The 25,909-nt window shown below is 55.8% G+C and overlaps 3 protein-coding genes across 4 annotated transcripts in view; all 3 read left to right on the top strand.

Annotated features, from left to right (window-relative positions):
* SUGP1 (SURP and G-patch domain containing 1) overlaps window positions 1–5,845 on the top strand; it is a 29,594-nt gene extending 23,749 nt beyond the window's left edge. For both annotated transcript variants that reach the window (XM_067733362.1, XM_067733361.1), the window contains exons 9-14: window positions 2,304–2,410; window positions 3,230–3,407; window positions 3,791–3,897; window positions 4,728–4,873; window positions 5,219–5,348; window positions 5,647–5,845. In XM_067733362.1, the coding sequence (XP_067589463.1) occupies window positions 2,304–2,410; window positions 3,230–3,407; window positions 3,791–3,897; window positions 4,728–4,873; window positions 5,219–5,348; window positions 5,647–5,673 (695 nt within the window). In that variant the 3' untranslated portion in view covers window positions 5,674–5,845. The remainder of the gene's footprint in view (window positions 1–2,303; window positions 2,411–3,229; window positions 3,408–3,790; window positions 3,898–4,727; window positions 4,874–5,218; window positions 5,349–5,646) is intronic.
* Window positions 5,846–8,728: 2,883 nt separating this feature from the next.
* TM6SF2 (transmembrane 6 superfamily member 2) lies at window positions 8,729–17,329 on the top strand. The gene is made up of 10 exons (XM_067733358.1): window positions 8,729–8,930; window positions 10,562–10,665; window positions 11,073–11,170; window positions 11,240–11,343; window positions 11,747–11,829; window positions 12,472–12,596; window positions 12,779–12,880; window positions 13,211–13,303; window positions 13,956–14,075; window positions 16,597–17,329. The coding sequence occupies exons 1-10, from the start codon at window positions 8,836–8,838 to the stop codon at window positions 16,801–16,803; spliced, it is 1,131 nt and encodes a 376-aa protein (XP_067589459.1). The 5' UTR covers window positions 8,729–8,835; the 3' UTR covers window positions 16,804–17,329.
* Window positions 17,330–18,215: 886 nt separating this feature from the next.
* HAPLN4 (hyaluronan and proteoglycan link protein 4) lies at window positions 18,216–24,011 on the top strand. Its single transcript, XM_067733357.1, has 5 exons — window positions 18,216–18,353; window positions 19,363–19,483; window positions 19,761–20,123; window positions 21,713–22,045; window positions 22,436–24,011. The coding sequence occupies exons 1-5, from the start codon at window positions 18,351–18,353 to the stop codon at window positions 22,825–22,827; spliced, it is 1,212 nt and encodes a 403-aa protein (XP_067589458.1). The 5' UTR covers window positions 18,216–18,350; the 3' UTR covers window positions 22,828–24,011.
* Window positions 24,012–25,909: the final 1,898 nt, after the last annotated feature.

Raw genomic sequence — 25,909 nt, 5'->3', positions numbered from 1 at the left:
TTCCATTGTGATCAGAAAAGATACCTGGTATGATTTGTCTTTTAAAATTTATTAAAATTTGTTTTGTAGCCTAACAAAGGATCTATCCTGGAGAATGTTCCATGTGTACTTGAGAATACTGTGTATTCTGATGTTGTTGGATTGCATGTTCTAAAGATATCTATTAGGTCTGGTTGGTTTATAGTGTTGTTCAGTCCTCTATATCCTTACTGATTTTCTGTCCATTATTTAAAATAGGGTATTGAAATCTCTAACAGTTACTATGGAACTGTTTATTTCTCCCTTCAGTTTTGTCAATTTTTGCTTCATTTATCTTGGGGCTCTGTTGTTAAGTCTGTGTGTATATTTAATTGTTATATCTTCTTTCTGTATCAAATCTTTGTAAATATATAACATCCTTCTTTGTCTCTCATAAACCTTTTTTGATTTAAAGTATATTTTGTCTGATAGTAGTATGGCTAGTGCAGCTCTGTCTTGGTTACTATTTGCTTGAAATTTCTTTTTCCTTCCTTTGACTTTCACCTACTTGTGTCTTTGTATCTAAAGTAAGTCTCTTACAGACAGCATATAGATAGTCCTGTTTTCTCCCTTAAGCTTTAAAGTACTTGGATTCAGTTTTGTCATAGAAAGCTCAGGAAACGCACAGTGATAAGAACAATTATTGCTACAGTCAATTTTGCACAATGATCTCCAGCGTCTCCCTCCTTGACAACAGTTTCAGGGACAGCCAACGTGTGGCCTCATTTCTCATTTTCTACCACAAACCCATAAGGGTGGGGGTCTGTTGTCATCACATTTTGCAGATGATGTTGGTGACTGTTAATTGGCCGTCTCATGCCGTCTGTCTGACTCCCTCACCACGCAGCCTGCACCATGGGCAGAACTCTCTCAACCTCCCTCACCCCTGACTTCACTGGAGCTGGACACACAGGCACAAAGAAGAGCCATATATGCCCTGGCGCCAACACCTACATTTGCCACACAAGGATGGGCTGAGGGGGAAGGCATCTCCCCCAGGTCACAGGGCTGGCCTGGCCTGTTGGCCCTGCCCGCCCAGCTCTGAGAGTGGTCTCTGGCTGAGTGCCTCCCTTGGCCAAAGAGAAAAGCTGCTGACTGAAAAGTCTGGTACTCCCTGGGGCTCTAGATAGCACTTCTACCCGGGGTTGAGGGTGCCTAGGGTCGGACTGCTGCTCAAGTGCCAAACCTGGTGCCCGCAGTAAAGGAGGGTGCTCAGATGTGAGGGCTCTTCTGACGCACGCACACCCCCGCCTCTGAGATCGTGTCCGCAAGGTCCAGCCCCAGCTGCCAGGTCCTTCACATTCTAGGGGACAAGTACAGGCTCCGAAGTCTCAGGTTCAGATTCAAGCCCCACTGGCCCACATTGTCCCCAGGGGAGCGTGGGCAGCCCCCACCTGCCTGCTCACTGGTGAAGTCGCCCAAGGAGGAAAGGGACTGTGGACGTGATCCAGGCACACAGCAGGCTGCTCAGACCTTGGCTCCCTTGCTCTCTCCATGGGGCTCTCCAACATCTTTCAGAGCCCCCATAGACCGAGGAGGGATTGGTGTGCAATCTTAGGGTCCAGGAGCACCTGCGGGTGGTTCTTGCAGGCGACAACACAGTCCCGTTGAGCTGGGAAGACCTGGCTCTTTCCATCCCCCCAGAGGGGCCTCTGCACCCCGTTCTGCCTGGCTTCTTCCCCAGGAAGCCACCACCTGAGGGGTGGTTGTTTCCACCACCCAGATGGGGCCATTGCAGCATCTTGATGTGAGTTAGCGTTGCAGGCTCCAGCCAAGCTCCAAAGGGGATGCCAGCTTAAATGTCAGTTGCTTTAAAGATGGTTGGCTGCTTCCCCAGAAGGAGCTAACAGAACCACGCAGCTGAGTCTTCTGCCAGACTCCAGACCTGTGTGTCTACATAAGGTATCTGCTCACCGTGGGGCTTACTTCCAAGAGCCTGTGTGCAAGCATCTCTGGCTTTGCAGATTCCCTGCCTTGTCACCCATTAGCTGTGTGACCTTGAGTGAGGCCCCAGACCTCCTGAGTTTTGGTGTCAGCATTTGCAGTGTGGGGTCACAGAGCCTGCCTGGAGCAGTCATGTGGGGATGGAACTGAGTACACACGATAGAGCGGAGCAAAGCCCCCCGAGGTCATCAAGTGACATGCGTACTAACTGTTCCAACTTAAGTGTCCTGCCACATGGGCCACGTGCGTCAGGTGTCGTCAGCACATGGACTCTGCCTGGGACACAGATGCACGGCCAAGCCCACGTGTCTGTTGCTGACCAGCCTGTGTCTTGTTTCTAGTTCAGGACCTCAAGGGTCTAGGCTACGAGAAGGGGAAGCCCGTGGGTCTGGTGGGTGTCACAGAGCTTTCGGATGCCCAGAAGAAGCAGCTGAAGGAGCAGCAGGAGGTAAGGCCCTGGGGGGCAGGGCAGGCAGGCTCCGAGGGGCTGGTGGAGTATCGTCTCCCACCCTGCCCCGTGGTGCAGTGGTCACGTGTATTCTTCCTGTGCCTCCCTGTGCCGGGTGAATCCACAGTCAGGGGAGAGGCTCTTGGGCAGATGGGTCCCCCATCAATGGCAAGCCACCCCCTGAGGGCCCTCCCAAGCCCACAGTTGGGCCCAGAGCCTTCTCATGCTGCCTGGGCAGCCTTCTCAGCTGATGCTCCACAGCTACTTCCCACTGCGCTCGCGGGCTGGTCCTGACTGGATAGTCTCCATTTAAGTTTTCCTTACAGTTCCCTGCAGCACTCAGTACAGGATAAGCCTGTCTGGCACTGGGTGCCCTGGATGATGCGACAGCTGTTCAGTTGGTGTTGGGCAGTTTGGGAGTGAGGGCTGGCTCAGCAGGGAGCTCTGTGGCCAGGATATGGACAGCTGGGACAGCTTACCTGGGCCACCTCCTCCAGGCTGGCAGCCCCATCACATCACCCTCGACCCTCCCAGTGGTCAGGAGCCCACGTCACCCTCATTTGGTCCACAGTGATGGTACCCAGGATATTCCAGATTCCAGGCCGGGGTCCTCCCTGCTCAAAATAGAGATTCAGGGAACCCAGGGCATGTCCTGACACAGGACTTGGTGCCTTCCTGAACACTTGCTCTGAGCCCTGCTCTTGTGCCTGCTCCAGGGAGGGGGGAAAAGGGGTGCCCAGCATGCACAGGGGAGGTGAGGGGGCTAGCTTCCTGCACGCACAGTGCACGGCCTTGCTCACTGGCGTGTGCCGCCCACAGATGCAACAGATGTACGACATGATCATGCAGCACAAGCGAGCAATGCAGGACATGCAGCTGCTGTGGGAGAAGGCGCTGCAGCAGCACCAGCATGGCTACGACAGCGACGAGGAGGTGGACAGCGAGCTGGGCACCTGGGAGCACCAGCTGCGGCGCATGGAGATGGACAAGACTCGGGGTGGGCCAAGGAGCGAGTTACAGGGGTGGGGTGGAGGGTGCCCTTTTCTTCAGGGTGCTGTGGGCTCAGGAAGCCCACTCACCGGCCCAGGAAGTGCCTGGAGACACCACATTGGGGTCTTAAGCCACCTATCCAGCCTGTAAGGCCTTGAGCAAGAGACTTGGCCTCTTTGTGCCTGTTTCTTCAGTGGCAAAAGGATGGTCCTCTGAGTGTTCACTGGCGTTTGAACACGGTACACAAGGGCTGCGTGGGAGAGCAGGGCTCGAGGTCTCAACCAGCTACCTCATTCCCCATGGCCCCAGACTCCCCCTGAGACTCATACTTCTGCTGTGGGGCTGCCACACCCTCCTTCCTCCTCTCACCTTTACCCCATCTCTGGGCAGAATGGGCGGAGCAGCTGACGAAGATGGGCCGGGGCAAACACTTCATCGGAGACTTCCTGCCACCCGATGAGCTGGAGAAGTTCATGGAGACCTTCAAGGCCCTGAAGGTAGGCTGGGAGAGCCCCCAGGCACCAGCCCCTGCTGTGAGCATGTCTAGCAGGCAGCCTGCGCAGTGTCCCAGCCCCTCCTGCAGCCTCCTCAGGTGGCAGGCACCTGCGGTGGCCTCAGGGGCCTGCTCGCTCACAAGAGGGGTAGGACCCTCTTGCCACGGGTGGCACCTGCTTATGACAGGTGCCATCTGTGTAGGGAATTAGCAAATAGCATCTCAACTGCCGCTTTAGAGACATTTGCTGAGGCTTTAGGGAAATTCTGCTTCCAGTGGAGCCAATTAAGTGCAGTTTACAGGCAAAGCATTTCTCGGGCAGACGCCCCCATGTGTTGGTCTCTCCAGAGTGAAATTGTTCTTCCCATGCTGTTTTCATGCTCAAGAGGAGAGGGCTGACAGAACATTCCACATAGGTTTTTGAGGGTTTTTTTTAAACTGCTTTGTACCACATAATCTCACCAATGTGATGGTCACCTCATGTGACCACAGCACTCTTTTTAGCACTCTGTGTAACAAATTGCTCTTGGAACATGGGATTTTTCTTCACTGGTGAACCATTAATCTTTCTCATGGTAGACAAGGCCTGTGTGACCTGTCACCTTGCCCTCTTCGACTTGGCCACCAGGGAGCTCAGTACTGCTTCTGGTCCTGGGGCCTCTGAGAAGGGGCAGCTTGATCTCTTCTCAAGGAGTCTGACTTAGTGGTGGGGAGGCAGGTGGGCAGGTGGTCCCAGCGGCCAGTGAAGCCATGTGGGGGTGGGGTTTCAGGCCAGAGCTGGGACTGGGGATGGCTGCAGCCCTGGTGGATGACGGCTACCTCCTCCCCCTGCAGGAGGGCCGTGAGCCTGACTACTCAGAGTACAAGGAGTTCAAGCTGACGATAGAGAACATCGGCTACCAGATGCTGATGAAGATGGGCTGGAAGGAGGGCGATGGCCTGGGCTCAGAAGGCCAGGGCATCAAGAACCCAGTCAATAAGTGAGTGTGGCCTCCAATGCCAGGGGGGAGGGGGGAGAGGAGAAGTCCCACACGGAGACATAGGCCCAGGGCCTGGGTCCAGCCCTGTCACTGGGCTGGGAGTCAGGGATTTGGACTCTGGTGGCTGGGCCGTCTTAGGCTCTCCACCTTCCCACAGTGCCAGGAGTGTCCCAGACAGATGTCACCCAGCCCAGCATAGCCCCCACATTGAGCTGCATTGGGGTGCTGCTGCTGAGCCCAGCCACGGCGGGTGAAGCCTCCCTGCCCCAAGCTCAGGTCCCTCACCCCCCCTCTTGCCGGCACCAGCCTGCTCCCCGGCTCACACCACCCGTTGCCCCAATGCAGGGGCACCACCACGGTAGATGGTGCTGGCTTTGGCATTGACCGGCCAGCCGAGCTCTCCAAGGAAGATGACGAGTACGAGGCCTTCCGCAAGAGGATGATGCTGGCCTACCGCTTCCGGCCCAACCCCCTGGTGCGTGTGTCCCTATCCCCCTATATTGCTTGTGGCCGGGCCGCCGCAGTTCTTCCGCTGTAGGCGGGTGGTGGTGCTGATCACAGAAGTGTCCCTCCTTCCGCAGTCCGGCTAGGCTCTCCAGCAGACCCACCCCACCTCTCCACCTTGTTCGAGCCTGCCTCGCCTCCCCAAAGCCTGCCCTCCCTTCTAGAGGATGTGGGCTAGCTGCCCCCACTAGGTTCTAGACGGGAGGAACTGCTAGCTCCCTTTAGCACAGCATAACCACCTCCCCTTTTATCTTTCTTGCTTCCCACAGAACAACCCCAGACGGCCTTACTACTGAGTATTCTGGAAAAATGCACAAATGTACTTTCCAAAAGACCGACCATTCCTGGACTGTGGAATGTTCCAGCCTGCTTTTCTGCCCGCCCTTCCCATTGTTGTGAGTGTCGTGCTGTGTATTAAAATCCCGGTGCTTGCCTGCCACGGCAGCCTGGTCTTGCCATCACCAGAAACCCCTCCTGTTCCTTAGCAGGGCCAGGCCGGACAGGTGGGGACAGGATGCTGCTCTGAAGGCTGCCCAGCACCAAGGAATCCTGGAAAACCACCTGGACCTTTTGTCTGCTTATGGGGTCCCCCATCGGCCTGGGTTGGAGTTGAGGGGGGACCTTTGGAGAGGGGAGGGGCGGCCAGCTGGCCAAGACCTGGCTGCACCTGGGCCAGGGGCATCAGGGACTCCCCTCCTAGCCTAGCGCACTGCACTGCAGAAGGAGGCTGGGGAGGGGTCTCCAGGCAGGGCCCATTCCTCCCTCAGACCCACAAAGCAGGTGGACCCAGGGCACACCTGTGCCCCTCAACCTCTCTTGACAGGTGGCATTGACAGGGCCCCCTCACACACACACGCACAACAAACCTGGCTAGTGATGGCTGCAGCCCAGGCTACCCTAGCTGCCCTGGGTCCTACAGCTATAGTGGACACACGAGTCCCTAGGGCTCGTGCCTTTGGGGGACAGCTTCATGGACAGATACACCGTACTAAGACATCACACGCCTCCTGGAGGAGGGGAGGCTAGTGGGTAGCCCAGACCAAGGAGAGCTTGCCACGTCTCCAGCGCCTGTGCGTCACACTTGTGCAGAAACCACCTGGGGATCTTGTGCAATTGCAGCTGCTGAGTGAGCAGATTGGGCAGGGTCTCGGAAATCTGTGAGCCATGCTTGGAGTATCAGGGCCTGGCAAACTGAGGAGCCCCTACCTCTCATCCCCCTGCCTCATACAGGTACCCAGTAGGTCCTGCTCAACCCCTGTGAGCTTATGGGGTGTGAGGACTCAAGCTGGCGTCAGGCTCCTGGGCCAGCCTGCAGTTCACACAGTCATTCAGCAAACACTGAGCACTGACTGTGAATCACATGGATGGGATTTGCCCCTGGGCACCCACAGTCTGCTGGGGCTGTGGCCATTAACCTCTAACACAATCTGAGACTGATAAATGCCATAAAGAGGAAGTGGGAACTATGGTGGTGGCGGCCTGGGGGGTGTCTCAGTGAGGGAGTTCAGGGTCTGGAAGTCTCAGCAGCAAACCCCTGGCTGGCATGACACGTACTACCCTGTTTCCCCACCATGGACGCTGTGCCCAGGGCAGGGCAAGGGGGTGTGGTGGAGCCTGCCCTGGGGAGCCAGAGTCCTGAGCACAAGCGTATAGGTCTGGGCAGCCAGAGGTCCCAGTGATGGGGACCCTGGGCCTCGGTCCCAAACACCTCACTAAGTCAAGGTCACCCCTCCATTTAATTCTCAGTGACCAGAAGGCTCGCCAGACTCAGACCACGGACTTTAGCCCCAGCCACGGGGACAGTTGGAAGAGGAGGCTTCCAAATGCTGTGTGGGTGTGCAGGTATCTCCCAGATACAGGATGCGAGGCCAGACCCGTAGACAGAGCTGCACCAGACACCCCTGGCCCTCCAGGGGGAGAAGTGGGGCTGGAGTGGCAGGGAGACCTCCCTGGAGGAGGGGACACTGGGGCCTGCTTTAAGGGGTGAGGAAATACGAGAGGGTCCATATTGCAGATAGGAGAGAGGCATGTAGCATATTGGCACCACAAGAATTGAGAAAAGTCAAGAAATGAGGCTGGAGATTCAGATCAGCCCAGAGAAACCTGAGCTTCACGCATGAGCAACAGGCACCTGGGGAAGGAGGCTCTCAGGTCAGTGGCCAGAAGATCATCTTGTCACCCAGGCTCAGAGATGGGACCCAAGTGCCCCATGGAGAAGGCGGGGGCTGGGCCTGGTGGGAGTTGCGGGGATGTGAGGGTTAGAATTTCCCCCCAGGGGATTCCCTGGTGGTCCAGTGCTGTGGCCCAGGTTCAATCCCTGGAACTAAGGTCGCGCAAGCCACATGGCACGGCCAGAAAAAAAACTGGGCCCCCTAGGGCAGGAAACAGGTGGGCACCGCTCACCCTGTTTCCTGCACCCACAAGTACCACGTGGGCAAGAGTCCGAGGCTCCTTGGAGGGGTTGACAAAAAGTTGCCTCCTAATTCTCCACCCTGCTGCCCCCTCCCTGGTCCAGCCCTGCCCCCTTACATATGCCCCCGAATGGAGCCCAGCCTCCTCCAGGCTGTTCAGAACGCTCCCAAGCCCACCCCACCTTGCTCCATGACCCCACCACCAACCCCAGCCTTCAGTGCTTCCTTTCTGCAGCTCATCCCCAAGCCTGAGCTATTTTTTCCTGCCGGGAGCACCATTACGAAACTCCTCACCAAACTGACTCCATCCCCACTTTATAATCTCAGCCACCCCTTGGACCCCATCCCTTGGACCTCGCCCACATGAGCAGGGGTTCAGGCTACACGGAAGGAACACAGCAGAGAATCATGGAGACCTTCAAGGTGTCCCCAACCCTGGTCCCTGACCGTCTGCCTTGAGTTGGCCCCCGGGACCAGTTAAAACTTCACACCTGGACACATTTAAATTTGTCTGTGGCCACCGCATGAAAACTCAAATCTAAGGGCACTGAAGGGAGCTCTGCACCCAAGCGGATGAGGTTCCTCTGTCAGCGCGCACATACAATGCCCACTTGATCCTGGGCTGGAGGGAGGTCTGCGGAATGTGAAGAGTTAAAAGGGTCCCCCTTCGGGGTCGAGGTCGAGGCTAGGATGCCTGTGCCTTAGGGTGAAGAAAGAAGTGCAGAACGAGGTCCGGGGAACGAATTCCCTTAGACCGAAGTGGCCTCCAGGACGCAGAAGCGGAAGCATCCTGAGGCATCGTATTCTAGCATTAGTAGAGAGGGAAACCGGTTGGGCGACGGGGACTGCCACTGGGGACAGCGCAGAGTCCGGCGAGGCTATCAAGGCGGGGTGGGGCCACTGCGAGAGGGAGGGGCCTCGCAGGGCAGTCACAGCGCGGGGGCGACCTTTGCGCAAGGCGGGGCCGAGCCGGGCTGGGTCCCTGGCAGCTCCGCGCCCAGAGGCACCGCCGCGCAGAAACCAAGCCGGGGTCCCGGCACCGCCGCTATGGACATCCCGCCGCTGGCGGGCAAGGTCGCAGTTCTGTCGCTGGGCGCTCTCCCGTTGTCCTACGCGCTCAACCACGTCTCGGCGCTCTCGTAGTGCGTGCGGGGAGGGGCCGGGGCGGCCTCCTCGGGATCTGCGGGGCTGGGCTGGGGTGTGGAGGGGGCGGGATGGAGGATGCGCGGGCTCCCCCGAGCCCAGCGGCCCCGCGCCGCTCCGGCCCGCGAGGACAGGGGCTGGGTCAGAAGAACCCCCCCAACCTCCGACCGGAAATCGCCTTCCAGCAGGCCCGGAGCTGTGTGGTGGAGCTGGGGGCGCTCCTGGGACGTTTGGGGCCTGGGGAGGAGGGACTTTGAGAAGCAGAGCCCCTAACAAGGCAGGGTTTTGGAGGGTTTCTGGTGTTTTCCCAGGGATGTGCCCAGCACAGGTTCCAGAGTCCCCAAGGGTCAAAGTATTGCCCCAGATAATGCCCCAGTGACCCGGCTCTTGCCACACACACGCTCTGCTGCACCACCCCTACCAGACTGTCACTCCATTGCCTGTCTCAGACCTGGGACTTTCTTCTCTTCAGGGCTGGCCCACCCTGTCCCTAGCCTCAGTTTCCCCTACATACCTCGACCTCCCCTGTCCCTATCTCCTAACCCTAGGCCTCAACCCTGTGGATCCAGCTACTGGGTACCAGGCAACCACAAGCCCCTCACACTCCGAAACCCAGTGCAACCCAAGACATGGGGTAGAGGGAGTCTTGACTGTGGAGTTGGTTCCTTGGGTACAAATTCCTGGCTCCATCCTCCTGGACCCTGAGTGAGACAGGTTGCCCCGGGAGCCTCAGTTTCTTCCCTGTGTAATGAACATAATTCTAGAGCTCATCCCATAGTTACAGTTTGGGATTACAAATTGTGTGCCAAGATGCTGGTGTGGTCTCATGTGATTACTATAATTGTCATGTTGGTTAGATGGGGCTAGGAATGGGGATCCTAGGGGTTAGAGGGGTTCAGGAGAAGGTTGGGGCCTGGAGAGAGTGTGGGGGGGAATGTGTGACCTTGGATATGTCTCCCACCCTCCCACCCTTGGCCTTGGTTTGCCAAGAGTTGGGGGCTGCCCAGAGACCTGGCTTCTGTTATCTCTGCAGCTGGTTGACTTGCCTTATCAGGTTGATGGGAACAGATCAGGGCAGGGGTGGGGTGGAGTCGATGGAAATATTTGCACTTTACCTGAGGAGTCAGGAGCTTCAGACCATGAGGTGTACAGAGCTGAGCACTAGAGACCCTCTGGCAGGTGTGGGCACTGGGACTGGCCACAGAGGGTCTTGGAGCTGTTGAATGACAGAGCAAGCAAACTGTCACACACATCAGCAAGTGACTGGATAAATCATATAGTCAGAAGTGTTGACAGATGCTCTCTCTATGCCTGGCCCAAGTCAGGCAATGATCCTTTCTGAGGAGTCAGGGAGGGCTTCCCTGGAGGAGGAGCAATGTAGATGGACCATGAAGGATGAGTAGGAGTTTGCCAAGTGGAAAGGAGACTTTTGGAAGGAGTTTCCAGAAGAGGGAAACAGCTGGGGCAAGAGCCTGGTGCTAGGAAAGGGGAATTTCGGGGAATGGCTTTCCTGGATGGACAGATGCTTCAGCCTCCTCACCTGGAGCTTCCTGGAGTCTGCTCTTGCCCTAGGGTGGGGCAGGACCTCAGAATGAGCCTGGCCTCCCTGACTTGGTTTTCCTCTCCACAGCCCCCTGGGGGTGGTGTGGATGAGCGCCCTGATCCTGGGTCTGCTCTTCTTGGCTATATACAGCTTGTCCCGAAGTGACATCTACTATGACCCACTCTATGCCGGTGAGTTGGTGGGAGGGTCTTAGGGAAGAGAACTGTCTGGGCAAGGGCCTCCTCCATCAGACTGGCAGCCCTTGAAGGACCTTCATCAGACTGGAGAACCTCAGAGACTGGAGAACCCCTACTGATTGGGGAACCTCAAGGGGCCTCCCCCTTCTGACTTGGGACTCCTGAGTGCAGGGACAGTGCCTTTCCCATCAGCCTGGGGACCCCTAAAGGCAGGGACTGTGCCTCCCTCTGAGGTGGGCTGTGGGTCATGTGACTTGTGGGGTGGGGCCTGGGAGCAGGTTTGTGCAGAGGCTTTGCCCAGAAACTGGGTGGCCGGTCACCGACCTGCAGTCTCAGGCCCCGCCCACACGTGGTCTGTGCCCCGCCCACACCCTGCCCATGCCCTGCTACTCTCCCCGTAGTGTTCGCGGTCTTCTCTTTCACCTCCGTGGTGGACCTCCTTATCGCTCTCGAGGAAGATGGCTACATGGGGAGCTTCATGGCGTTCTACACCAAGGAGGTATGTAGGGAGCTGTCTGGGATGCCCGCAGCCCTACTGCGCGTCTGAGCCCTGCCCCTGCCCCTGTAGGGTGAGCCGTACCTGCGCACGGCACATGGGGTCTTCATCTGCTACTGGGATGGCACTGTTCACTACCTCCTCTACCTGGCCATGGCTGGTGCCATCCGTAAAAGGTGCGTGGGGTGGGCAGCGTGGCACCTGGACCCTGGGAAGGAGGTGGAGTCCTTAGGTGGGAGGTCCCAGGTCAGGATGAAGCCAGAAGTATCTGTAGGGGAAATCAGGAAGCCTCTCTAGGGCTCTAGACAGGAGTGGCCAGGAGAAGGATCCAGGGAACATCACAGGTGTCAGTGATGGTCGGTTCTCTTCTCTACCACCCTGTGCCTGGGCAGACACTACTGTCCTTGGACAGAGCATCTGACTGTTCATTCCCTCATTCAACTTCCTGTTGTCCCTTCTGTTCTGGGTGACACTGAAGGGATCCAGAGCTGGGGATCCCAGATTGGTCTCTGGACCCTGTCGGGGGCTCTGAGACTGGGGGACAGGGATCTACTGGTCACCCCTCCATCCCCTGCCCAGGAAGAGGTACCGGAACCTTGCACTCTACTGGCTGGGATCCTTCGTCATGAGCATCCTGGTGTTCCTTCCAGGAAACATCCTTGGTAAGGACTTGGCTCTGAGGAGTCGTGTCTCCCTGGGCTGGGTCACTGCCCTGTGTCTGGAAGTTCCCAGTGGATCCTGCATACCCTCTCCAATGTCTGCAGAGGGCAACCTCCTCCCCACCACATGCCTCTCCATTCAGAGCCTAAGCCAGCAGCCTTTCCCCACCTCCCCCCCATTTTCCTCTTGGAGGAGTGGAAGCACATTCCATTTCCTCCCCAGCTAGCTGGTTCCTGACCCCAGGGGCTTGGCCCAGAATGCTCTTGACACAAGAAGGGAATTTTAAGGTGGATCCAGAGGGCAGAGTGAAACCTTTGTAGGTAGGTCTTAGGAGGCGGAGCAGAGAAGGCAACCAGGGATGTGGGGATGGCTGTGCAAGAGGAATATCCAGGGTGTTTCTAGGGGGAGCAAAGAACAGCTGAAGTGTAAGAGCCATGTCCAGAAGGTAAATTGAGGCAGGCCAGGCTGAGGAGCATGGACATCATCTTATGGGCACTCGGGAGTCAGACGTGTTAGGGCTGAGCTAGGATGGCATTTGTGAATCACAACTTCCAGCCAGGTGCTCTGACATGGCCCAGCTAAAGGGTCCGGCCGGGCCTGGGGGATCCTCGCTGCGTGACACCCTGTCTCTCCTACCATGGCAGGCAAATACAACTCAGAGATCAGGCCTTCCTTTTTCCTCACCATCCCCTACTTGCTGGTCCCCTGCTGGGCTGGCTTGAGGGTCTTCAACCAGACCCAGGCACCAAGCTGCTGCACTCCCAACATGGTGAGTCCCTTGCCCCCAGATAGGCCTTGTGCCAAATGCCTGAATGTCCCCCATTTGAGTTGCTTCTGGTCAAAGACGTTATCTCCTTGGAAAGATCTCCTTGGTAATTAGGGAAGAGGGGATGAGCCTTCATTGAGTGCCTGTTGGATACCAGACTTCTCATGCTGTTTCTCATGGGGCAGGTGGAGGAGGAACAAAGAAAGGGCCTTCTGCGGCGCCCAGTTGACCTGGCCCTCATCATCTACCTCATCTTTGCTGCGTTCTTCACCCTCTTTCGGGGCCTGGTGAGTCTGCACTGGCCAGCCTACCTGCCTCCAACTCCCCGTCCCCAGCCCATCCCTCACTCCTTTATCTTCATTATCCAGTGCAAAAAGGCCACTGCTCTCCCATCTGATCATCCAGGGAAGTGCATCGAGTCTGACCTGAGTGTTCCATCACAAAGCCCCATTCCCTGTAGCCTTCTCCCCAGCTCAAATATCTGTGGATTCTCAGCCAGAGGAGAGAACCAAAGCTGGGGCAGGCCAGAGCCAGGGGTACGGGCCTCTCCTGGGAGGCTGGGGAAGGCTTCCTCTGGGAGGGATATTTGAGGCTGTTGGTTTGTCTGTGGGCCCCAGGTGGTGCTTGACTGCCCCATGGATGCCTGCTTTGTCTACATCTATCAGTATGAGCCATACCTGAGGGACCCCGTGGCCTATCCGAAGGTGCAGGTGAGAGGGCAGATGGGAGGAGAGGGCCACGGTCCTGCCGTGGTTAGGGATCTACTGGGCCCCTTTGAAGCAGGTGCCAACAACACAAGTCAGACTGGTGGAAGCGCAAATGGAATTTATTGTCCTACCAAAAAAGTAGAGACATTCTCTTCAGATATGGCTGGATCCAGGAGCTCAAGGATAGCTCTGTCTCTAGACTGTGTTTTCTTTACATGTGCTCCACTCCCAGGTAGTGCCTTTGTGGTATGGCAGAGACAGCCTTGGGTAGCTCTAGGCTTCCATTCTTTCTACTTAGCCACCACAGAGGAGTGTGAGCCCTTAATTCCTCAGCTTAATATAAGTCTCAGGCAGGCTCTGATTGGCCAAGTTTAAATCACATGCTCATAGCTGATTATTATGGTGTTCTGATTGGCCAGGCCAGGGTCACATGCTATTTCTGGAGTAAGGTGGGTGGGCTCAGTGTGTGGGAGTGGGATGGGTGGGGAAACCCAAGGGAAATAAAGGAGCAATTTGCACAGGGTAGGATGTGCAGAGAGCCCCTGTCTTGGGGGGGGTCTGAGGCTGGCCAGATTCTCCTTGGGTCCACCACCTGAGGGGTATCAGGAGACTCAACTGGGGCAGCCGCTCAATCCATCAGCTGTGTGTCCCCCAGATGCTGGTGAATATGTTCTACGTGCTGCCCTTCTATGGCCTGGCCATCTATGCCCTCATCTTTCCTGGCTGCTCCTGGCTGCCTGACTGGACCTTGGTATTTGCTGGAGCCATTGGCCAGGTGAGGTGGGGTGGAATGGGGTGGGGTGGGCCAGTGCATAGGGAAGAAAGTTTCTGCCTGCTCATCAATTGCTTTTGTGCTCACCCTGAGCAGGGTGATACTAGGCCCCTGACAGGCTCCACCCCCAGCTCAGTACCCCAGGATTCCCTAGTGTGGGGGAGAAAGAGCCAGACACAGGCACCCCAAACCCCATGAGGTTAGAACTGAATAGAGGGAGGTAGAGAGTCTGAGAGGGATTCCAGAGGGGACAGATTTCTTAGAAAAGGGTGCATAGGCTTTTTTTTTTTCTCTATTGTACTTTACTATTTATTTTTTACTTTGTTGCAGCATGATTGTATATTCAAAGTACAATAAAAGAAAATACTCATTGTCTATTTCTCTTCTGGATATTATTATCATTGTTATTATTATTAGTTGTTTCATTAACGATGACTGTCAAAAATAATTTTGTTGTACAGAAGAGTGCTATAAAAATCTCAGCCATCTATCAAAATTGCTAAGAACGTCTCATTTCCATCCAGCTCTTTAAAGGCAGAAGAACTACTCTTAACTTGGTTTCTTTGTTCTATTTTGCTTTGGAAGCTGTGTTCTGAGTCCGAAGGCTCTGATTACCAACGTTTAAAGTCAAGCTTTGGAGATATTTTTGCTATTTCAAAAGCTTTCTCATGCATAGGCTTTAAAAATTCTTACACACAACATTTGCCTCTTTATTCCATCTGTAATTTATTTTTTTATGTGACGTGAAGGAAGAATCTGAAAATTATATGTTTCTCCTTATGATACTCAATGATACTCAGTATCCGAGGTATTAAAGAAGTTGGACGTATCTAACTTGACAAGTTCAAGAAATTGGAAACCTTATTTCAGGAGGAGGGAAATCTTCTAACATTGTAAACCAGAAGGACTGGATTGATCTTGCTGAGCCCCCGCTATCATCCTACTCTCTGTTTTTATTTTGTGTATTACTATCTAATTATAAAGGGTTATTATTAAGGGAGAATAGTCATTCAAGCATATTCAAGGCTTTGTGTAGGAAATTTCTTTACTCCTTTTAAACATAGATTTTACTTTTTGCATAGTTTTAGGTAGCAAGCCAGTTAGGACTGTTCAGAATTTCTGAAGCAAAGAAAATTGCCATGAAGGAATGTTTTGGGTTTCATGAGGTTTCTGAACTCTAAACCCCTATACAGAAAAAAGGGTTTGGCTGGGCTTCCCTGGTGGCGCAGTGGTTGAGAGTCCGCCTGCCGATGCAGGGAACACGGGTTCGTGCCCCGGTCCGGGAAGATCCCACATGCCGCGGAGCGGCTGGGCCTGTGAGCCATGGCCGCTGAGCCTGCGCGTCCGGAGCCTGTGCTCCGCAACGGGAGAGGCCACAACAGTGAGAGGCCCGCGTACCGCAAAAAAAAAAAAAAAAAAAAGGGCTTGGCTAACACTGTGCTAAGAGAGTTGACCAAACTTCAATTTGACTTCCACTTGAACTAGGTTGTAGTTTGTGTCCATAAAGATGACCCCAGCCCTCATGCTGAGTCTTTGCTCAAGAAAATGTGATCCTGCCAAACCACAAAATGTACATTGTCTAACCCACCTTGCCAAACCATTTTCAGTAATTTTTCTACTTACCCCTTTTGTAATTTTCCATTTCTTTTTTTTTCAAATAAATGTTTCTTTTTTTTTTTTTTTTTGAGCTCTGGAAAGATATTACTTTTTTTTTTGAATTTTATTTTATTTATTTTTTTATACAGTAAGTTCTTATTAGTTATCCATTTTGTACATATTAGTGTATAAATGTCAATCCCAATCTCCCAATTCATCACACACACCCCCGGGGGCATAGGCTTTGATGTATGGGTATGAGTTCTTCAGGCAGGGAAGGGCATTCCAGGAATGGTAACAGCATAAGGATATGCACAGAGGGGGACAGTGATTTAGAGTCCCATAATGTGGGTAAAGGCAGAGACAAGATAAATTGACAGTTAGGTGCTAAGGGCTTTGAACTCTGGGCTTGGGGGCTTGTGCTGAGAACAATGGGGAGCTGTAGAAGGTGTCTGAGCAGTGGAGGGCCCAGTCAGAGCTGGGGGCATGTTTCTGGGTTTCTGATGGGAAGTGATAAAGGCTGGGTCCTGGCCAGGGCAGTGGGACCAGGGGGACATCCATTAGATATATTATTATTTTATCGATTAGGGGTAGAATTGAGAGGATTTGTATCGAGGCTGCCTGGGGTGGGGAAGACCGGGAGCTGGACTCAGGGCAGAGAAATAGGGTTCAGGGTCCAGCAGACCCTGAAGATCGTTCTAGTTAGGCAGCTGGGGAGAGGCTTACAGATAGATGGACGAGGATAGACAGGACATGTGGGGACAGGGATATTTAGAGACAGATGGATTGAAGAGGGGAGACAGGTAGGTCAGCAGAGCCAGTGAGATAGAGAAGGGGATACTTTGAGCTCCCCAGGGTGGGATGCTGGTGATGCTGGGGCTTGTTCTCTCCTGGTCTGTGACATCCATCCTCCCTTTTTGGCCACCAGGCACAGTTCTCACACATGGGTGCTTCCATGCACCTGCGCACGCCCTTCACCTACCGTCTGCCTGAGGATGCCTGGGCCAGCTTCTTCGTGTGCAACCTACTGTATGCTCTGGGGCCTCACTTGCTGGCCTACCGCTGCCTGTGGAGCCCTGCCTTCTTCCTACGCCCACTTCCTGGCCCCCCAGCCCACCATGAGAAGCAGCACTGAGGGGGCTGTGGGACTCCCCAAGATCCTGTTTACATACCCAGCTGGCCCTGCCCCTGGAAGGGGGGGTTGGGTTTTTTAGAGGCAGGAGGTGTGTCTCTGGGTGCCTTCGGTCCTGGCTATGGTGATTTCAGGGTGGGATGGGGGGGGCCCAAGGTCCAGGTGTTCCAGCAGAGAAGGCCATGGCCATGCTCAGCTGTCACCTCACCCAAACTCCACACTGGCACCCTCCCGGAATTTATCCATCATCTCCCCATGGATCCTTTCAGTAAAATTCCTTTTGATGCATAAAATGTTGCTCTGAGTGTTTCAGGGGGCAGGGGCAAGGGACCCTCTCCTCCGAACCCACGAGGGCCCACTCATCACTGCCAGCATAGTCATCAGGAGCGGGAGGTGCCGGACAGCAGAAGTCTACCTCTGGTTGGTGTGCCCAGCCCCATCTTCCAGGTAGGGAAAACTGAGGCTCAAAGAGGACCAGAGACCTGCCTGAGGTCACAATCAGGAGAGAAGGGTCCAAAGTCTAAGCTCCGCCAATAAATTATAATAACTAACAGTGTGGCACAGTTATTAAGCACCTACCATATACCAGGCCAATGGCTAACCTCACATGCTACATGCTGGATCTCACCGCATATTCCAGATGGGGAAACTGAGCCTGCAGGAGGTGAATGTCCTGGTCCCAAGTCACGCCTCCTGGATGCAGCTGAGTTAGGCAACGAGCCCCAGCCCCTTCAACCACAGACCCCATAAACCTGCCTCTGCTGTCTGACGGGCTTATATTTGGGGGAAACTGAAGCTGGGGAGGCAGCCAAGAAGCTGGGAGAAGGGCTCATTGCCTCCTGGTTTGATTTTTGAACTTGAGTGCAGGTTCAGGTTCAGGGGTAACTCCTGCCCAGACCACTCTGGGTCAGGGGGTTGATCCCCCTGCTCCCTGCCCTTACCAACACTTATTAGGCACCTATGTCTAGCCATTAGATCTTCACAAAAGACCCAGCACTCCATATCTCAGATGTGGAAACTGAGGCATAGAGTGAGGGGCAGAGTCCCTCTGCAGAGTGTATGATTGTTGTAGGGCCCGCATCCCGCAGAGCGAGCACCCTTTGGCTGCTGGGGCCCAGGACCCTTTGATGGTCACCCAGTGACAGATGGGAAAACTGAGGCGTGCAAGCCAAGCCCCTTTCCCAGGTTACTCAGCTCCCCTGCCCACGCAGGGCATCATCAGGCTCCCCCCTCCTCCATTTTAAAGAGCGTTAAACTGAGACCCAGAAAGTTTCCTCCGGTGGCCCAAAGTCAGCCAGCAGGGAGGCTGGTACCTGGCTCTGAACTCACTGTTCAGGGCAGTCCTTCCTCCGTCTGGGCCCATCATCACCTCTCCCCCAGCAGGCGCCACCACGTCCCCTTTAACGCCCCCCCCCGTCCACCTCCCTCCTCCCCTTGCAGGCAGACGCCGGGATTGCGCCGCCTGCAGGGACCTGCCCAGTCCTTCCTGCGTGTGCAGGGAGCGCAGTCCCGGCACATAGGGGCCGCTGGTCGGGGGCCGCACCGGCAGAATGGTGAGTGGGGCTGTGGGTTCGGTAGGTCCTTCTCTGGGATTCTGTCTCTGTGTCTCTGATCTACCTCCCTCAGTGTTTCTCTCTTCAGTCCCTCTCTCCTTCTCATCTCTCCCATCTCTCTGTCTCTCACCTGTATCTCTTTCCCTCCCACTCTCTCCCTCTCTGCTTCTCCTCTTATTCTATGTCTCTCCCTACTTTTCTCTCCCTTTTTTGGGGGGGGGGTCCCTTTACTCTCCCTCTCTCTGAGTCTCTCTGTCTTTCCCTACCCCCCATCTCCCTCTATCTTTGTGTCTCTTTCCCTGTTGCTCTCTCTCCTTTCTCTCTTTCAGTCTCTGTCTCTCCCTCTCTATCTCTGTCTCTCTCCATCTTTCCTTACTCTTCTCCGAGTCTCCCTCTGGCACTCTCTTCTCTCTCTCCCTTTGTATCTCTGTCCCTCTCCATCTTTCCTTCCTCTGTCTGTGACACTTTCCTTCTGTCTCCATCTCTCCCTGCCCTTCTCTCTGTCTCAGTCTCTTTCCCCGTTCTCGCCTTCTTTCTGTGTGTCTCCCCCTCTCTGCCTCTACCACCCCCACCTGCACGGGTTTGCTGCAGTCTCCTGGCGCACTGATAACCTTGCTGCTGCCGCTGCTCCAGCCCCTCCTCCCTCCTCCCTCCTCCCTCCTCCCCAATCCTTGGCCTGGGCCAGAAAAGAAAGAGAGAAAGGTGCGGAGTTCCGAGGCTCTGGTGTTGGGGTCAGGGGGTCAGGTGGGTTGCCCGTGCAGAACTAAGGGAGAGTGAGTCCAGGGGCGTGCGCTTTGCCCAAGGGCAAGTGTGTGAGATCCTGGGAGAGTGGGAGGGTCTGTGGGTGGGAGGGTCTGCTAGCCTTCTCCTTGGGGGAATCCTCTGGGATCCTGGCTGGGCTGGGGACCTGGGCATGTAAGAAGTCCTCGCCGCGGGAAAGGAAGGCCAGGGAGTTAGTCTTCTGAAAGACAAAGGCCAGGAGGCTGCACTGAGCGCACTGTGCCCCCAGGTGTGTGCTCCGGCGGCGGCCCTCGGTCGCGGGGCGCTCTGGGCAGCTGCATGGGGAGTCCTGCTGCTCACCGGCGCCGCGGAAGCGGAGCACGGCCGGAAGAAGGTCGTGCACGTGCTGGGTGAGTCAGGGCCGTGGAAGCGGATCTTGCCCCGCAGAAGCCGTGGCCAAGTAGGATCACCAGGGTGCATGGAGCGGGGAGGACGGAGGGTGCTGGGCGGTCCTGATGGCCACAGTCCCCGCCCCCTCCCTAGTCCCCTTACGGAGCCCCTTTACCCTTCTGATCTCCTGATCCGCACCCAAGTTTTCTTCCCACATCCCTTTCCCTGGGTCCCCCTCCCCAGGTTCCCCTGCCCCGCCCCTAGAACCTCTTCTTAACCCTCTTTGGTTGCCCATAGAAGGGGAGTCGGGCTCGGTGGTGGTGCAGACAGCGCCGGGACAGGTGGTCAGCCACCGGGGTGGCACCATCGTCTTGCCCTGCCGCTACCACTACGAGGCAGCCGCCCACGGCCACGACAGCGTCCGCCTCAAGTGGACCAAGGTGGTGGACCCGCTGGCCTTTGCCGATGTCTTCGTGGCACTGGGTGCCCAGCACCGGGCCTTCGGCAGCTACCGCGGGCGGGCTGAGCTGCAGGGCGATGGGCCCGGGGATGCCTCCCTGGTTCTCCGAAACGTCACGCTGCAGGATTATGGGCGCTATGAGTGCGAGGTCACCAACGAGCTGGAGGATGACACTGGCATGGTCAAGCTGGACCTGGAAGGTGACTAGCCTGTGGGCAGGATGAGGCTCATTTCTAAGGGAGAAAAGAGGAGGGTATTGCAAAGGACAGAAATCAAATCAAGTTGGCCTGAAGGAATTCAGCGGCTTGGTGGGGTAGGATAATGGTTCTGATCTGGGATGATTTTGCTACCTGGGGATATTGGCAAGATCTAGAAGTAGGTTGTGGTGATATAGTGGGTAGAGACCAGGGATGCTGTAAACAGCCCACAACACACAGGACAGTCTCCCCACAGCAAAGAATAATCCAGTCCAAAATGTCAATAGTGAAGACGCCGGGAAACCCTTTGGTAGGATCCAGGCACAGTGAGATCCAGGCATTCACATCATGTCAGAAATCCTTCCTTCAGCTCTGTTTCCCTGGGTGGGCTCTCCTTGGACAAGTTTCCCCTGATGGAACCAAAAAGTAGTGCCAGGCTTCCACCCTCCCAGCTTGGCAATTGATTTCCTAGGAGTGCTAGCTAGAGTTCCAGAGTTGTCCTTCATTGGCCCAGCTTGAGTCATTTGCCTATCCATGGGCCAATCACTGTGCCTGGGAGATGGGATGCTCTGATTGGCTGACTGTGGAGCTGGGAAGTAGGGTTTCTCTCTGAAGAATTCCCTCCCATGTGGTTTGCCTTCTTCACTCCACCTCAGAAGATGCTAGAGAGATTTCAGAGCCCTCACTGCTAAACTTCCCAACAATAGCGAAAAACAACAACAATAACTGAAGCAGCTCTCCTTTATTGGGTGTTTTCTATGTGCCAGGAGCTTGACTGAAGAGCTCTCTGAGCTTTCATTTAATTTTCCCCAAAACCCTGAGGGAGATGGTATTACTCACAGAGGGGCAACTGGCTCAGAGAGGTTAGAGCCTTGACCAGGGCACATACCAGTGAGTGGCAGAGCCAGGACTGGAACTCTAGTCTGTCAGGCTCCAGCTCTTCTCTCTGGCTGCTGTTTGATCCTTCCTGCATCTGCTGAGAGAAGCATCTGCACCTGCACCCCCAAGGTCCAGCCCACAAACACAGACACACAGAACGCTAGTGAGCGGAGACGACTGTGATTCTGATAAGGGACGAGTTATAAGAACTGAAGGTAGAAGGGAAACCAATGGGAATTGTCCTGGACAATGCTGGAGATCAAAGAGGTCTTTGCCCCGGGTCAAACTTTCGTGGGCTCCCAGTGTGAGGGAGTCAGTTTTGTGGGCTCAGGATTTGACAAGAAGGAAGGTCCCAATGCTGGAAGAATGTCAGAAGCACGTAGAACTGAATGGAGGAGGGTTGTGGGAGCTGGGTTTTGAAGGATGCATAGTAGTTCGACAGGTGGAAAGGTGGAAAGAACATGAACAAAGGTCTCCAGTGGTGGAAAGGAGGTGGACATGATTAAGTATGTCAAGGGGGAGGGTCAAGTGAATCGTAAGCTTAAGGCACAGCGAGTATGAGGGGTGTGAACTGGGGAAAGGCATGGTCAGCTCTGAGGCCATAGTGAGGGATGGCCTGAAAGGTCTAGGTTGAAGAGTCACACGGCACCACAGATGTCAGGTAGGTGGGTGAGAGTTGGGGGGTCCGAGCTGACCCTCGTGTATCCTCTCAGGCGTAGTCTTCCCTTACCACCCGCGTGGAGGCCGCTACAAGCTGACCTTCACGGAGGCGCAACGCGCGTGCGCTGAACAGGACGGCATCTTGGCGTCGGCTGAGCAGCTGCACGCGGCCTGGCGCGACGGCCTGGACTGGTGCAACGCGGGTTGGCTGCGCGACGGCTCGGTGCAGTACCCGGTGAGCCAGCCCCGGGAGCCCTGCGGCGGCCTGGGCGGGGCCGGGAGCGCCGGGGCTGGCGGCGGAGCCTCGGGGGGTGTGCGCAACTACGGCTACCGCCAGAACGCCGAGGAACTCTACGACGCCTTCTGCTTCACATCCAACCTCCCGGGTGCGTAGGCTCCACCCCTGGGAGGATGGTCCTGCCCTCCGCTGGCCCGGGCCCCGCCCCGCGTATGAGACCCCACCCACACACAGGTACCCCTCCCTCTCAGAGTCTTTACCACTCCGCCCAGGTCTCCCTCCCTGTCCTTCCTCTCCACACCCGCCCTCGGGGGTCCGAACCAGGAGATCCCTTCCCTAGTACTGCCTAGGCACGGCAATCAAACATTGCCTGGCACCAGCACTGCTCTAGCCGAGGCTGTGGTCCCGGGCTTCAGGGGAGGGGGTGTATCTGAGCCCTGAGGCTGAGGTCCTAGGCTGCAAGCGGGAGGGTGTCCTGAATCCCGAGGAAGCCGGGTCCCAAGAGCGGCCCTAACCACTCCTCCCCACCCCCCTGCAGGCCGCGTGTTCTTCCTGAAGCCGCTGCGGCCCGTGCCCTTCGCGGGAGCAGCGCGCGCCTGCGCGGCGCGCGGAGCGGCCGTGGCCAAGGTGGGGCAGTTGTTCGCTGCGTGGAAGCTGCAGCTGCTGGACCGCTGCACCGCAGGCTGGCTGGCGGACGGGAGCGCACGCTACCCCATCGTGAACCCGCGCGCGCGCTGCGGCGGCCGCCGGCCAGGTGTGCGCAGCCTCGGCTTTCCTGACGCCACGCGCCGCCTCTTCGGCGTCTATTGCTACCGCGCGCCTGGTGCACCGGACCCCGCACCTGGTGGCTGGGGCTGGGGCTGGGCCGGAGGCGGCGGGTGGGCTGGAGGTGCGCGAGACCCCGCCGCCTGGACCCCGCTGCGCGTCTAGGCCCGGGCCGTGGACCACTGGGGCGCTTGGCGGCTGGCCGAGTGCCCTACGGCCACTTGGAGATGGACCACACCCCTGGAGACTGGCCATGCACCCTGCGGTGCCCTGCAAGTTGACCAGGCCTCCTGCGGTCCTTAAACCCTGGCCACACCCTCTGAGGTCCCCAGAGTCTGGCCAGTCCCGGAAGCCAAGTCCCCTGGAGTCCCCTGGAAATCGACCAAGCCCCGCCTCTCCTGGACAGTGGATTCCTCTCCTCTCCCAACTTTCTCCAGGAGACAGGGCACACCCTCTGAGAACCACTGGAGACCAACAGAACCCGAGGTCTCCTGAACACTGGAAACGTCTCGCGAGGTCTTCTGGAACTACCCCCAAGGTCGCCTGGAGGCTGGACCCCCGGGATTATCAGGAGACTGGGCACACGTCCTATGCATCTCCCTGGAGACTGAAGACTGGTCCCCTAAGGTCACCGGGACACTGAACCCTCCTCCCTATCACCTGTAGAGAAACCAGAAACCTCAGAGTTCGTCAGTTGACCATGCCACCATGGTCACATGAAGACTGTGGGCTCCTGTCCTCTCCTCTAGGGTGACCTGGAGATTGGTTACTCCCATTCTCCCCCCTTCTCCCACGAGTCCCCCAGTTTCCATAGTAACAGGTCGTGTCCCCAGGTCACTGTGGAGAACAGCTCCACCCCTCCAGTTTCAGGGGACACCACCCTTGTCTGTCACTGTTAAGACAGATTGACACGCCCCAGCTGGCTCGCATTACTGGCAGCCGTGGCCCATCCCTTAGGTATCTCTCTGAGGGAGGAAATTCGTCTTCACCGGACGGCCCCTTTCCTGGCTGTCGCCTAAGAGACCATCTCCCAGGCCCAGAGACCCATAAAATCTATGTCATTCACTACAGAGAGAAGCTGCCCCACTTCCCATTGTTACCAAGGCGACCAGCCCAGCTTCTACCTGTCACCTAGAGTCACACAGCCCTTCCTTCATCAGTCACACCCATGGAGTTAGTACCTCCCTCCTCCAGCTGTAACCATGGACACCGCACGTTTACCATCTCACCCACATTCACCCAGAGACCTACAACTTCACTCCCACTGTCCTCACCCTGACCAACAGCCGTGGAGACCACCCCCTCCCCTAACTGTCCTGAGAGTGACCCAACATTCGGTTCTCCAGCTCTCACCATGGAAACAGGATGCTCCTTTCCGCGGGGTGCCCCAGCTCCTTGCTACCCTCCAAGCTCCGCCCCCAAGCGGTTTGGACCCACCCCTCCGCCCCCGGCAGCTGTTGCCATGGAGACCACACTCCGGTGTCTGAGGTAACAGAACACCTGTCCCCCTAGGCTTTCCCTTGTCGGTAGGGCCCGCCCCTCCAAACTGTCACCATAGAGACTGTCAACGTCGTCCCCAGGACAACTGACTTCCCAGTTCTCAGGAACTTCTTACCATGGGCCCGAACTGTGTGCCCCATAGGGCTTAATGGCTGCCCCTTCACCAGATGGGCCCAGCTCCAGGCAGCATCTCAGACCCAGGTGGACTTCTGGAGCTGCTGGATATCCTCCGTTTGCACGCTAACTATAACCCAGACAACAGCTGTTCACGAGACACCCTTGCAGCACCCAGATGAACAAACTGAGGCTCTGGCGTGCCCCTACCCTTTGTGCTATGCAAGCAGTAGGCTCCCGCTTCCTCTCTGAGACCACATCCCCATTCTCACTGAGTTCCTCTCTCCTTTTCTAACCTCCCTCCCCCCACATTTTCCTTCTTAGAGGTCCAGGAGAGGTTGAATTGTCTTTAAACCTCAAAATCCTCTCTGAGCTCCATGTTCTAAAGGGTAATTTGTGCTAAGAAGTCAGGACCCAAACTCCCCAGTGTTAACAGCTAGCTCAGGGAGACTGTCCATGAACAAGGCCACCCCAGCTTTTGGAGACCCCAGTTTCGAGGTCTTGCCTGGAGTGGCACTGGGGTCCCTCCTGGAGCCCTCCATATTGTCACATCCATCTCCAGGAAACCCATCTGTGGGTTTTGGAACCAGGTGTGCCTGGGTTCGAATCCTGCCTCTATGACCAAGTGACAAAACCCCTGATCCTATTTCCTCCTCTGTATCAAGGCTGTTCTAAGATCCCAGTGAGTACAAAGTGTACAGCAGGGGCTCAATAAATTTTTTTTTTTTGATGAATGAGAAAATGAGACAGCTCGTGGGTAGTTACTTCAAAAATGCACTTTGGTGGACAAAATGTTTTTCAGCTGGGGGTGCTTGGTGATGATTCAGTTGGGAAGCGTCTCCTCTCATTCCTCAGGACCATTCCCTATCCCCAATCTCTCTCCCGTCCCTTCCCCCCCCCATCGTCGTTCCCTCACTCTGTCTCTCGAGCCACCTCCCATGGGTCTGGCCCTTCTCAGCCCTGTCCTAATTGGGTCACTAACCAATCCAGCGATTCCTCTCAGTCCCCTGGGAATGAAGTGTGTGAAACTGGGTGTTGAGTTCCTGCATCAGGAAGGCAGAGAAGTTGCAAATTTTCCCTGGGGTGGGTGTGGAGGTGCGGGTAGGGAGAGTGTGGGCCGAGGAGTATTGAAAGTTTCGTTTCGGGCGTACAAAGAAAGGGAGAAGAGGAAAAAAGTGTAAATGTCTGATATGGTTGTAGAAGTGGGGTGGTCGTTAACTGCTCATGCTTCAATGTCAGATGGGACAGAACTCCTAGAGATTCCAACCACTCATCTGAAGCCAGGGTCCAGTCCCTTGGTTAGGCTGCCTTGGGCTCCAGCTGTGCCTTAGCTTCCTTGACTAGAGGAATGGTAGGGGCATTTTTCTGGAGATGAGTGCATGAGATTTATTTCATCCCGCCTTTTCCCTGCTGACATCCTTTCTCCCTTCCATGGGTTCCAGCATCCTGATTTTGCCTCGGGTATGTAAGTTTCCCTCCTCTCATTCTGTGAGTCAGAGGGGCTGACTCCACTGGGCAATGAGGGCTGTGGCTCATCTTCCTGGGCAACCCTAATTGGTCCAGGGGTAGACATGGACCCATGCAGACCAATGAGACTGCCTGGGATTTTGATGGACCAATAGGACCAAGGGAA

This window comes from Pseudorca crassidens, chromosome 3 (assembly GCF_039906515.1).
Source record: "Pseudorca crassidens isolate mPseCra1 chromosome 3, mPseCra1.hap1, whole genome shotgun sequence".
NCBI classification, from domain to species: domain Eukaryota; kingdom Metazoa; phylum Chordata; class Mammalia; order Artiodactyla; family Delphinidae; genus Pseudorca; species Pseudorca crassidens.
This window is presented reverse-complemented; position numbering and strand designations above follow the sequence as displayed.

What these genes read in the sequence shown, in the direction of transcription:
- TM6SF2 (XM_067733358.1), top strand. Translation starts at nt 8,836, where the DNA reads ATGGACATCCCGCCGCTGGCGGGCAAGGTCGCAGTTCTGTCGCTGGGC. An exon ending in TGGCCTATCCGAAGGTGCAG is followed by an intron (nt 13,304 to 13,955) that starts GTGAGAGGGCAG and finishes TGTGTCCCCCAG; the next exon opens with ATGCTGGTGAATATGTTCTA. An exon ending in TTGCTGGAGCCATTGGCCAG is followed by an intron (nt 14,076 to 16,596) that starts GTGAGGTGGGGT and finishes TTTGGCCACCAG; the next exon opens with GCACAGTTCTCACACATGGG.
- HAPLN4 (XM_067733357.1), top strand. An exon ending in GAAGGTCGTGCACGTGCTGG is followed by an intron (nt 19,484 to 19,760) that starts GTGAGTCAGGGC and finishes GGTTGCCCATAG; the next exon opens with AAGGGGAGTCGGGCTCGGTG. An exon ending in CTTCACATCCAACCTCCCGG is followed by an intron (nt 22,046 to 22,435) that starts GTGCGTAGGCTC and finishes ACCCCCCTGCAG; the next exon opens with GCCGCGTGTTCTTCCTGAAG.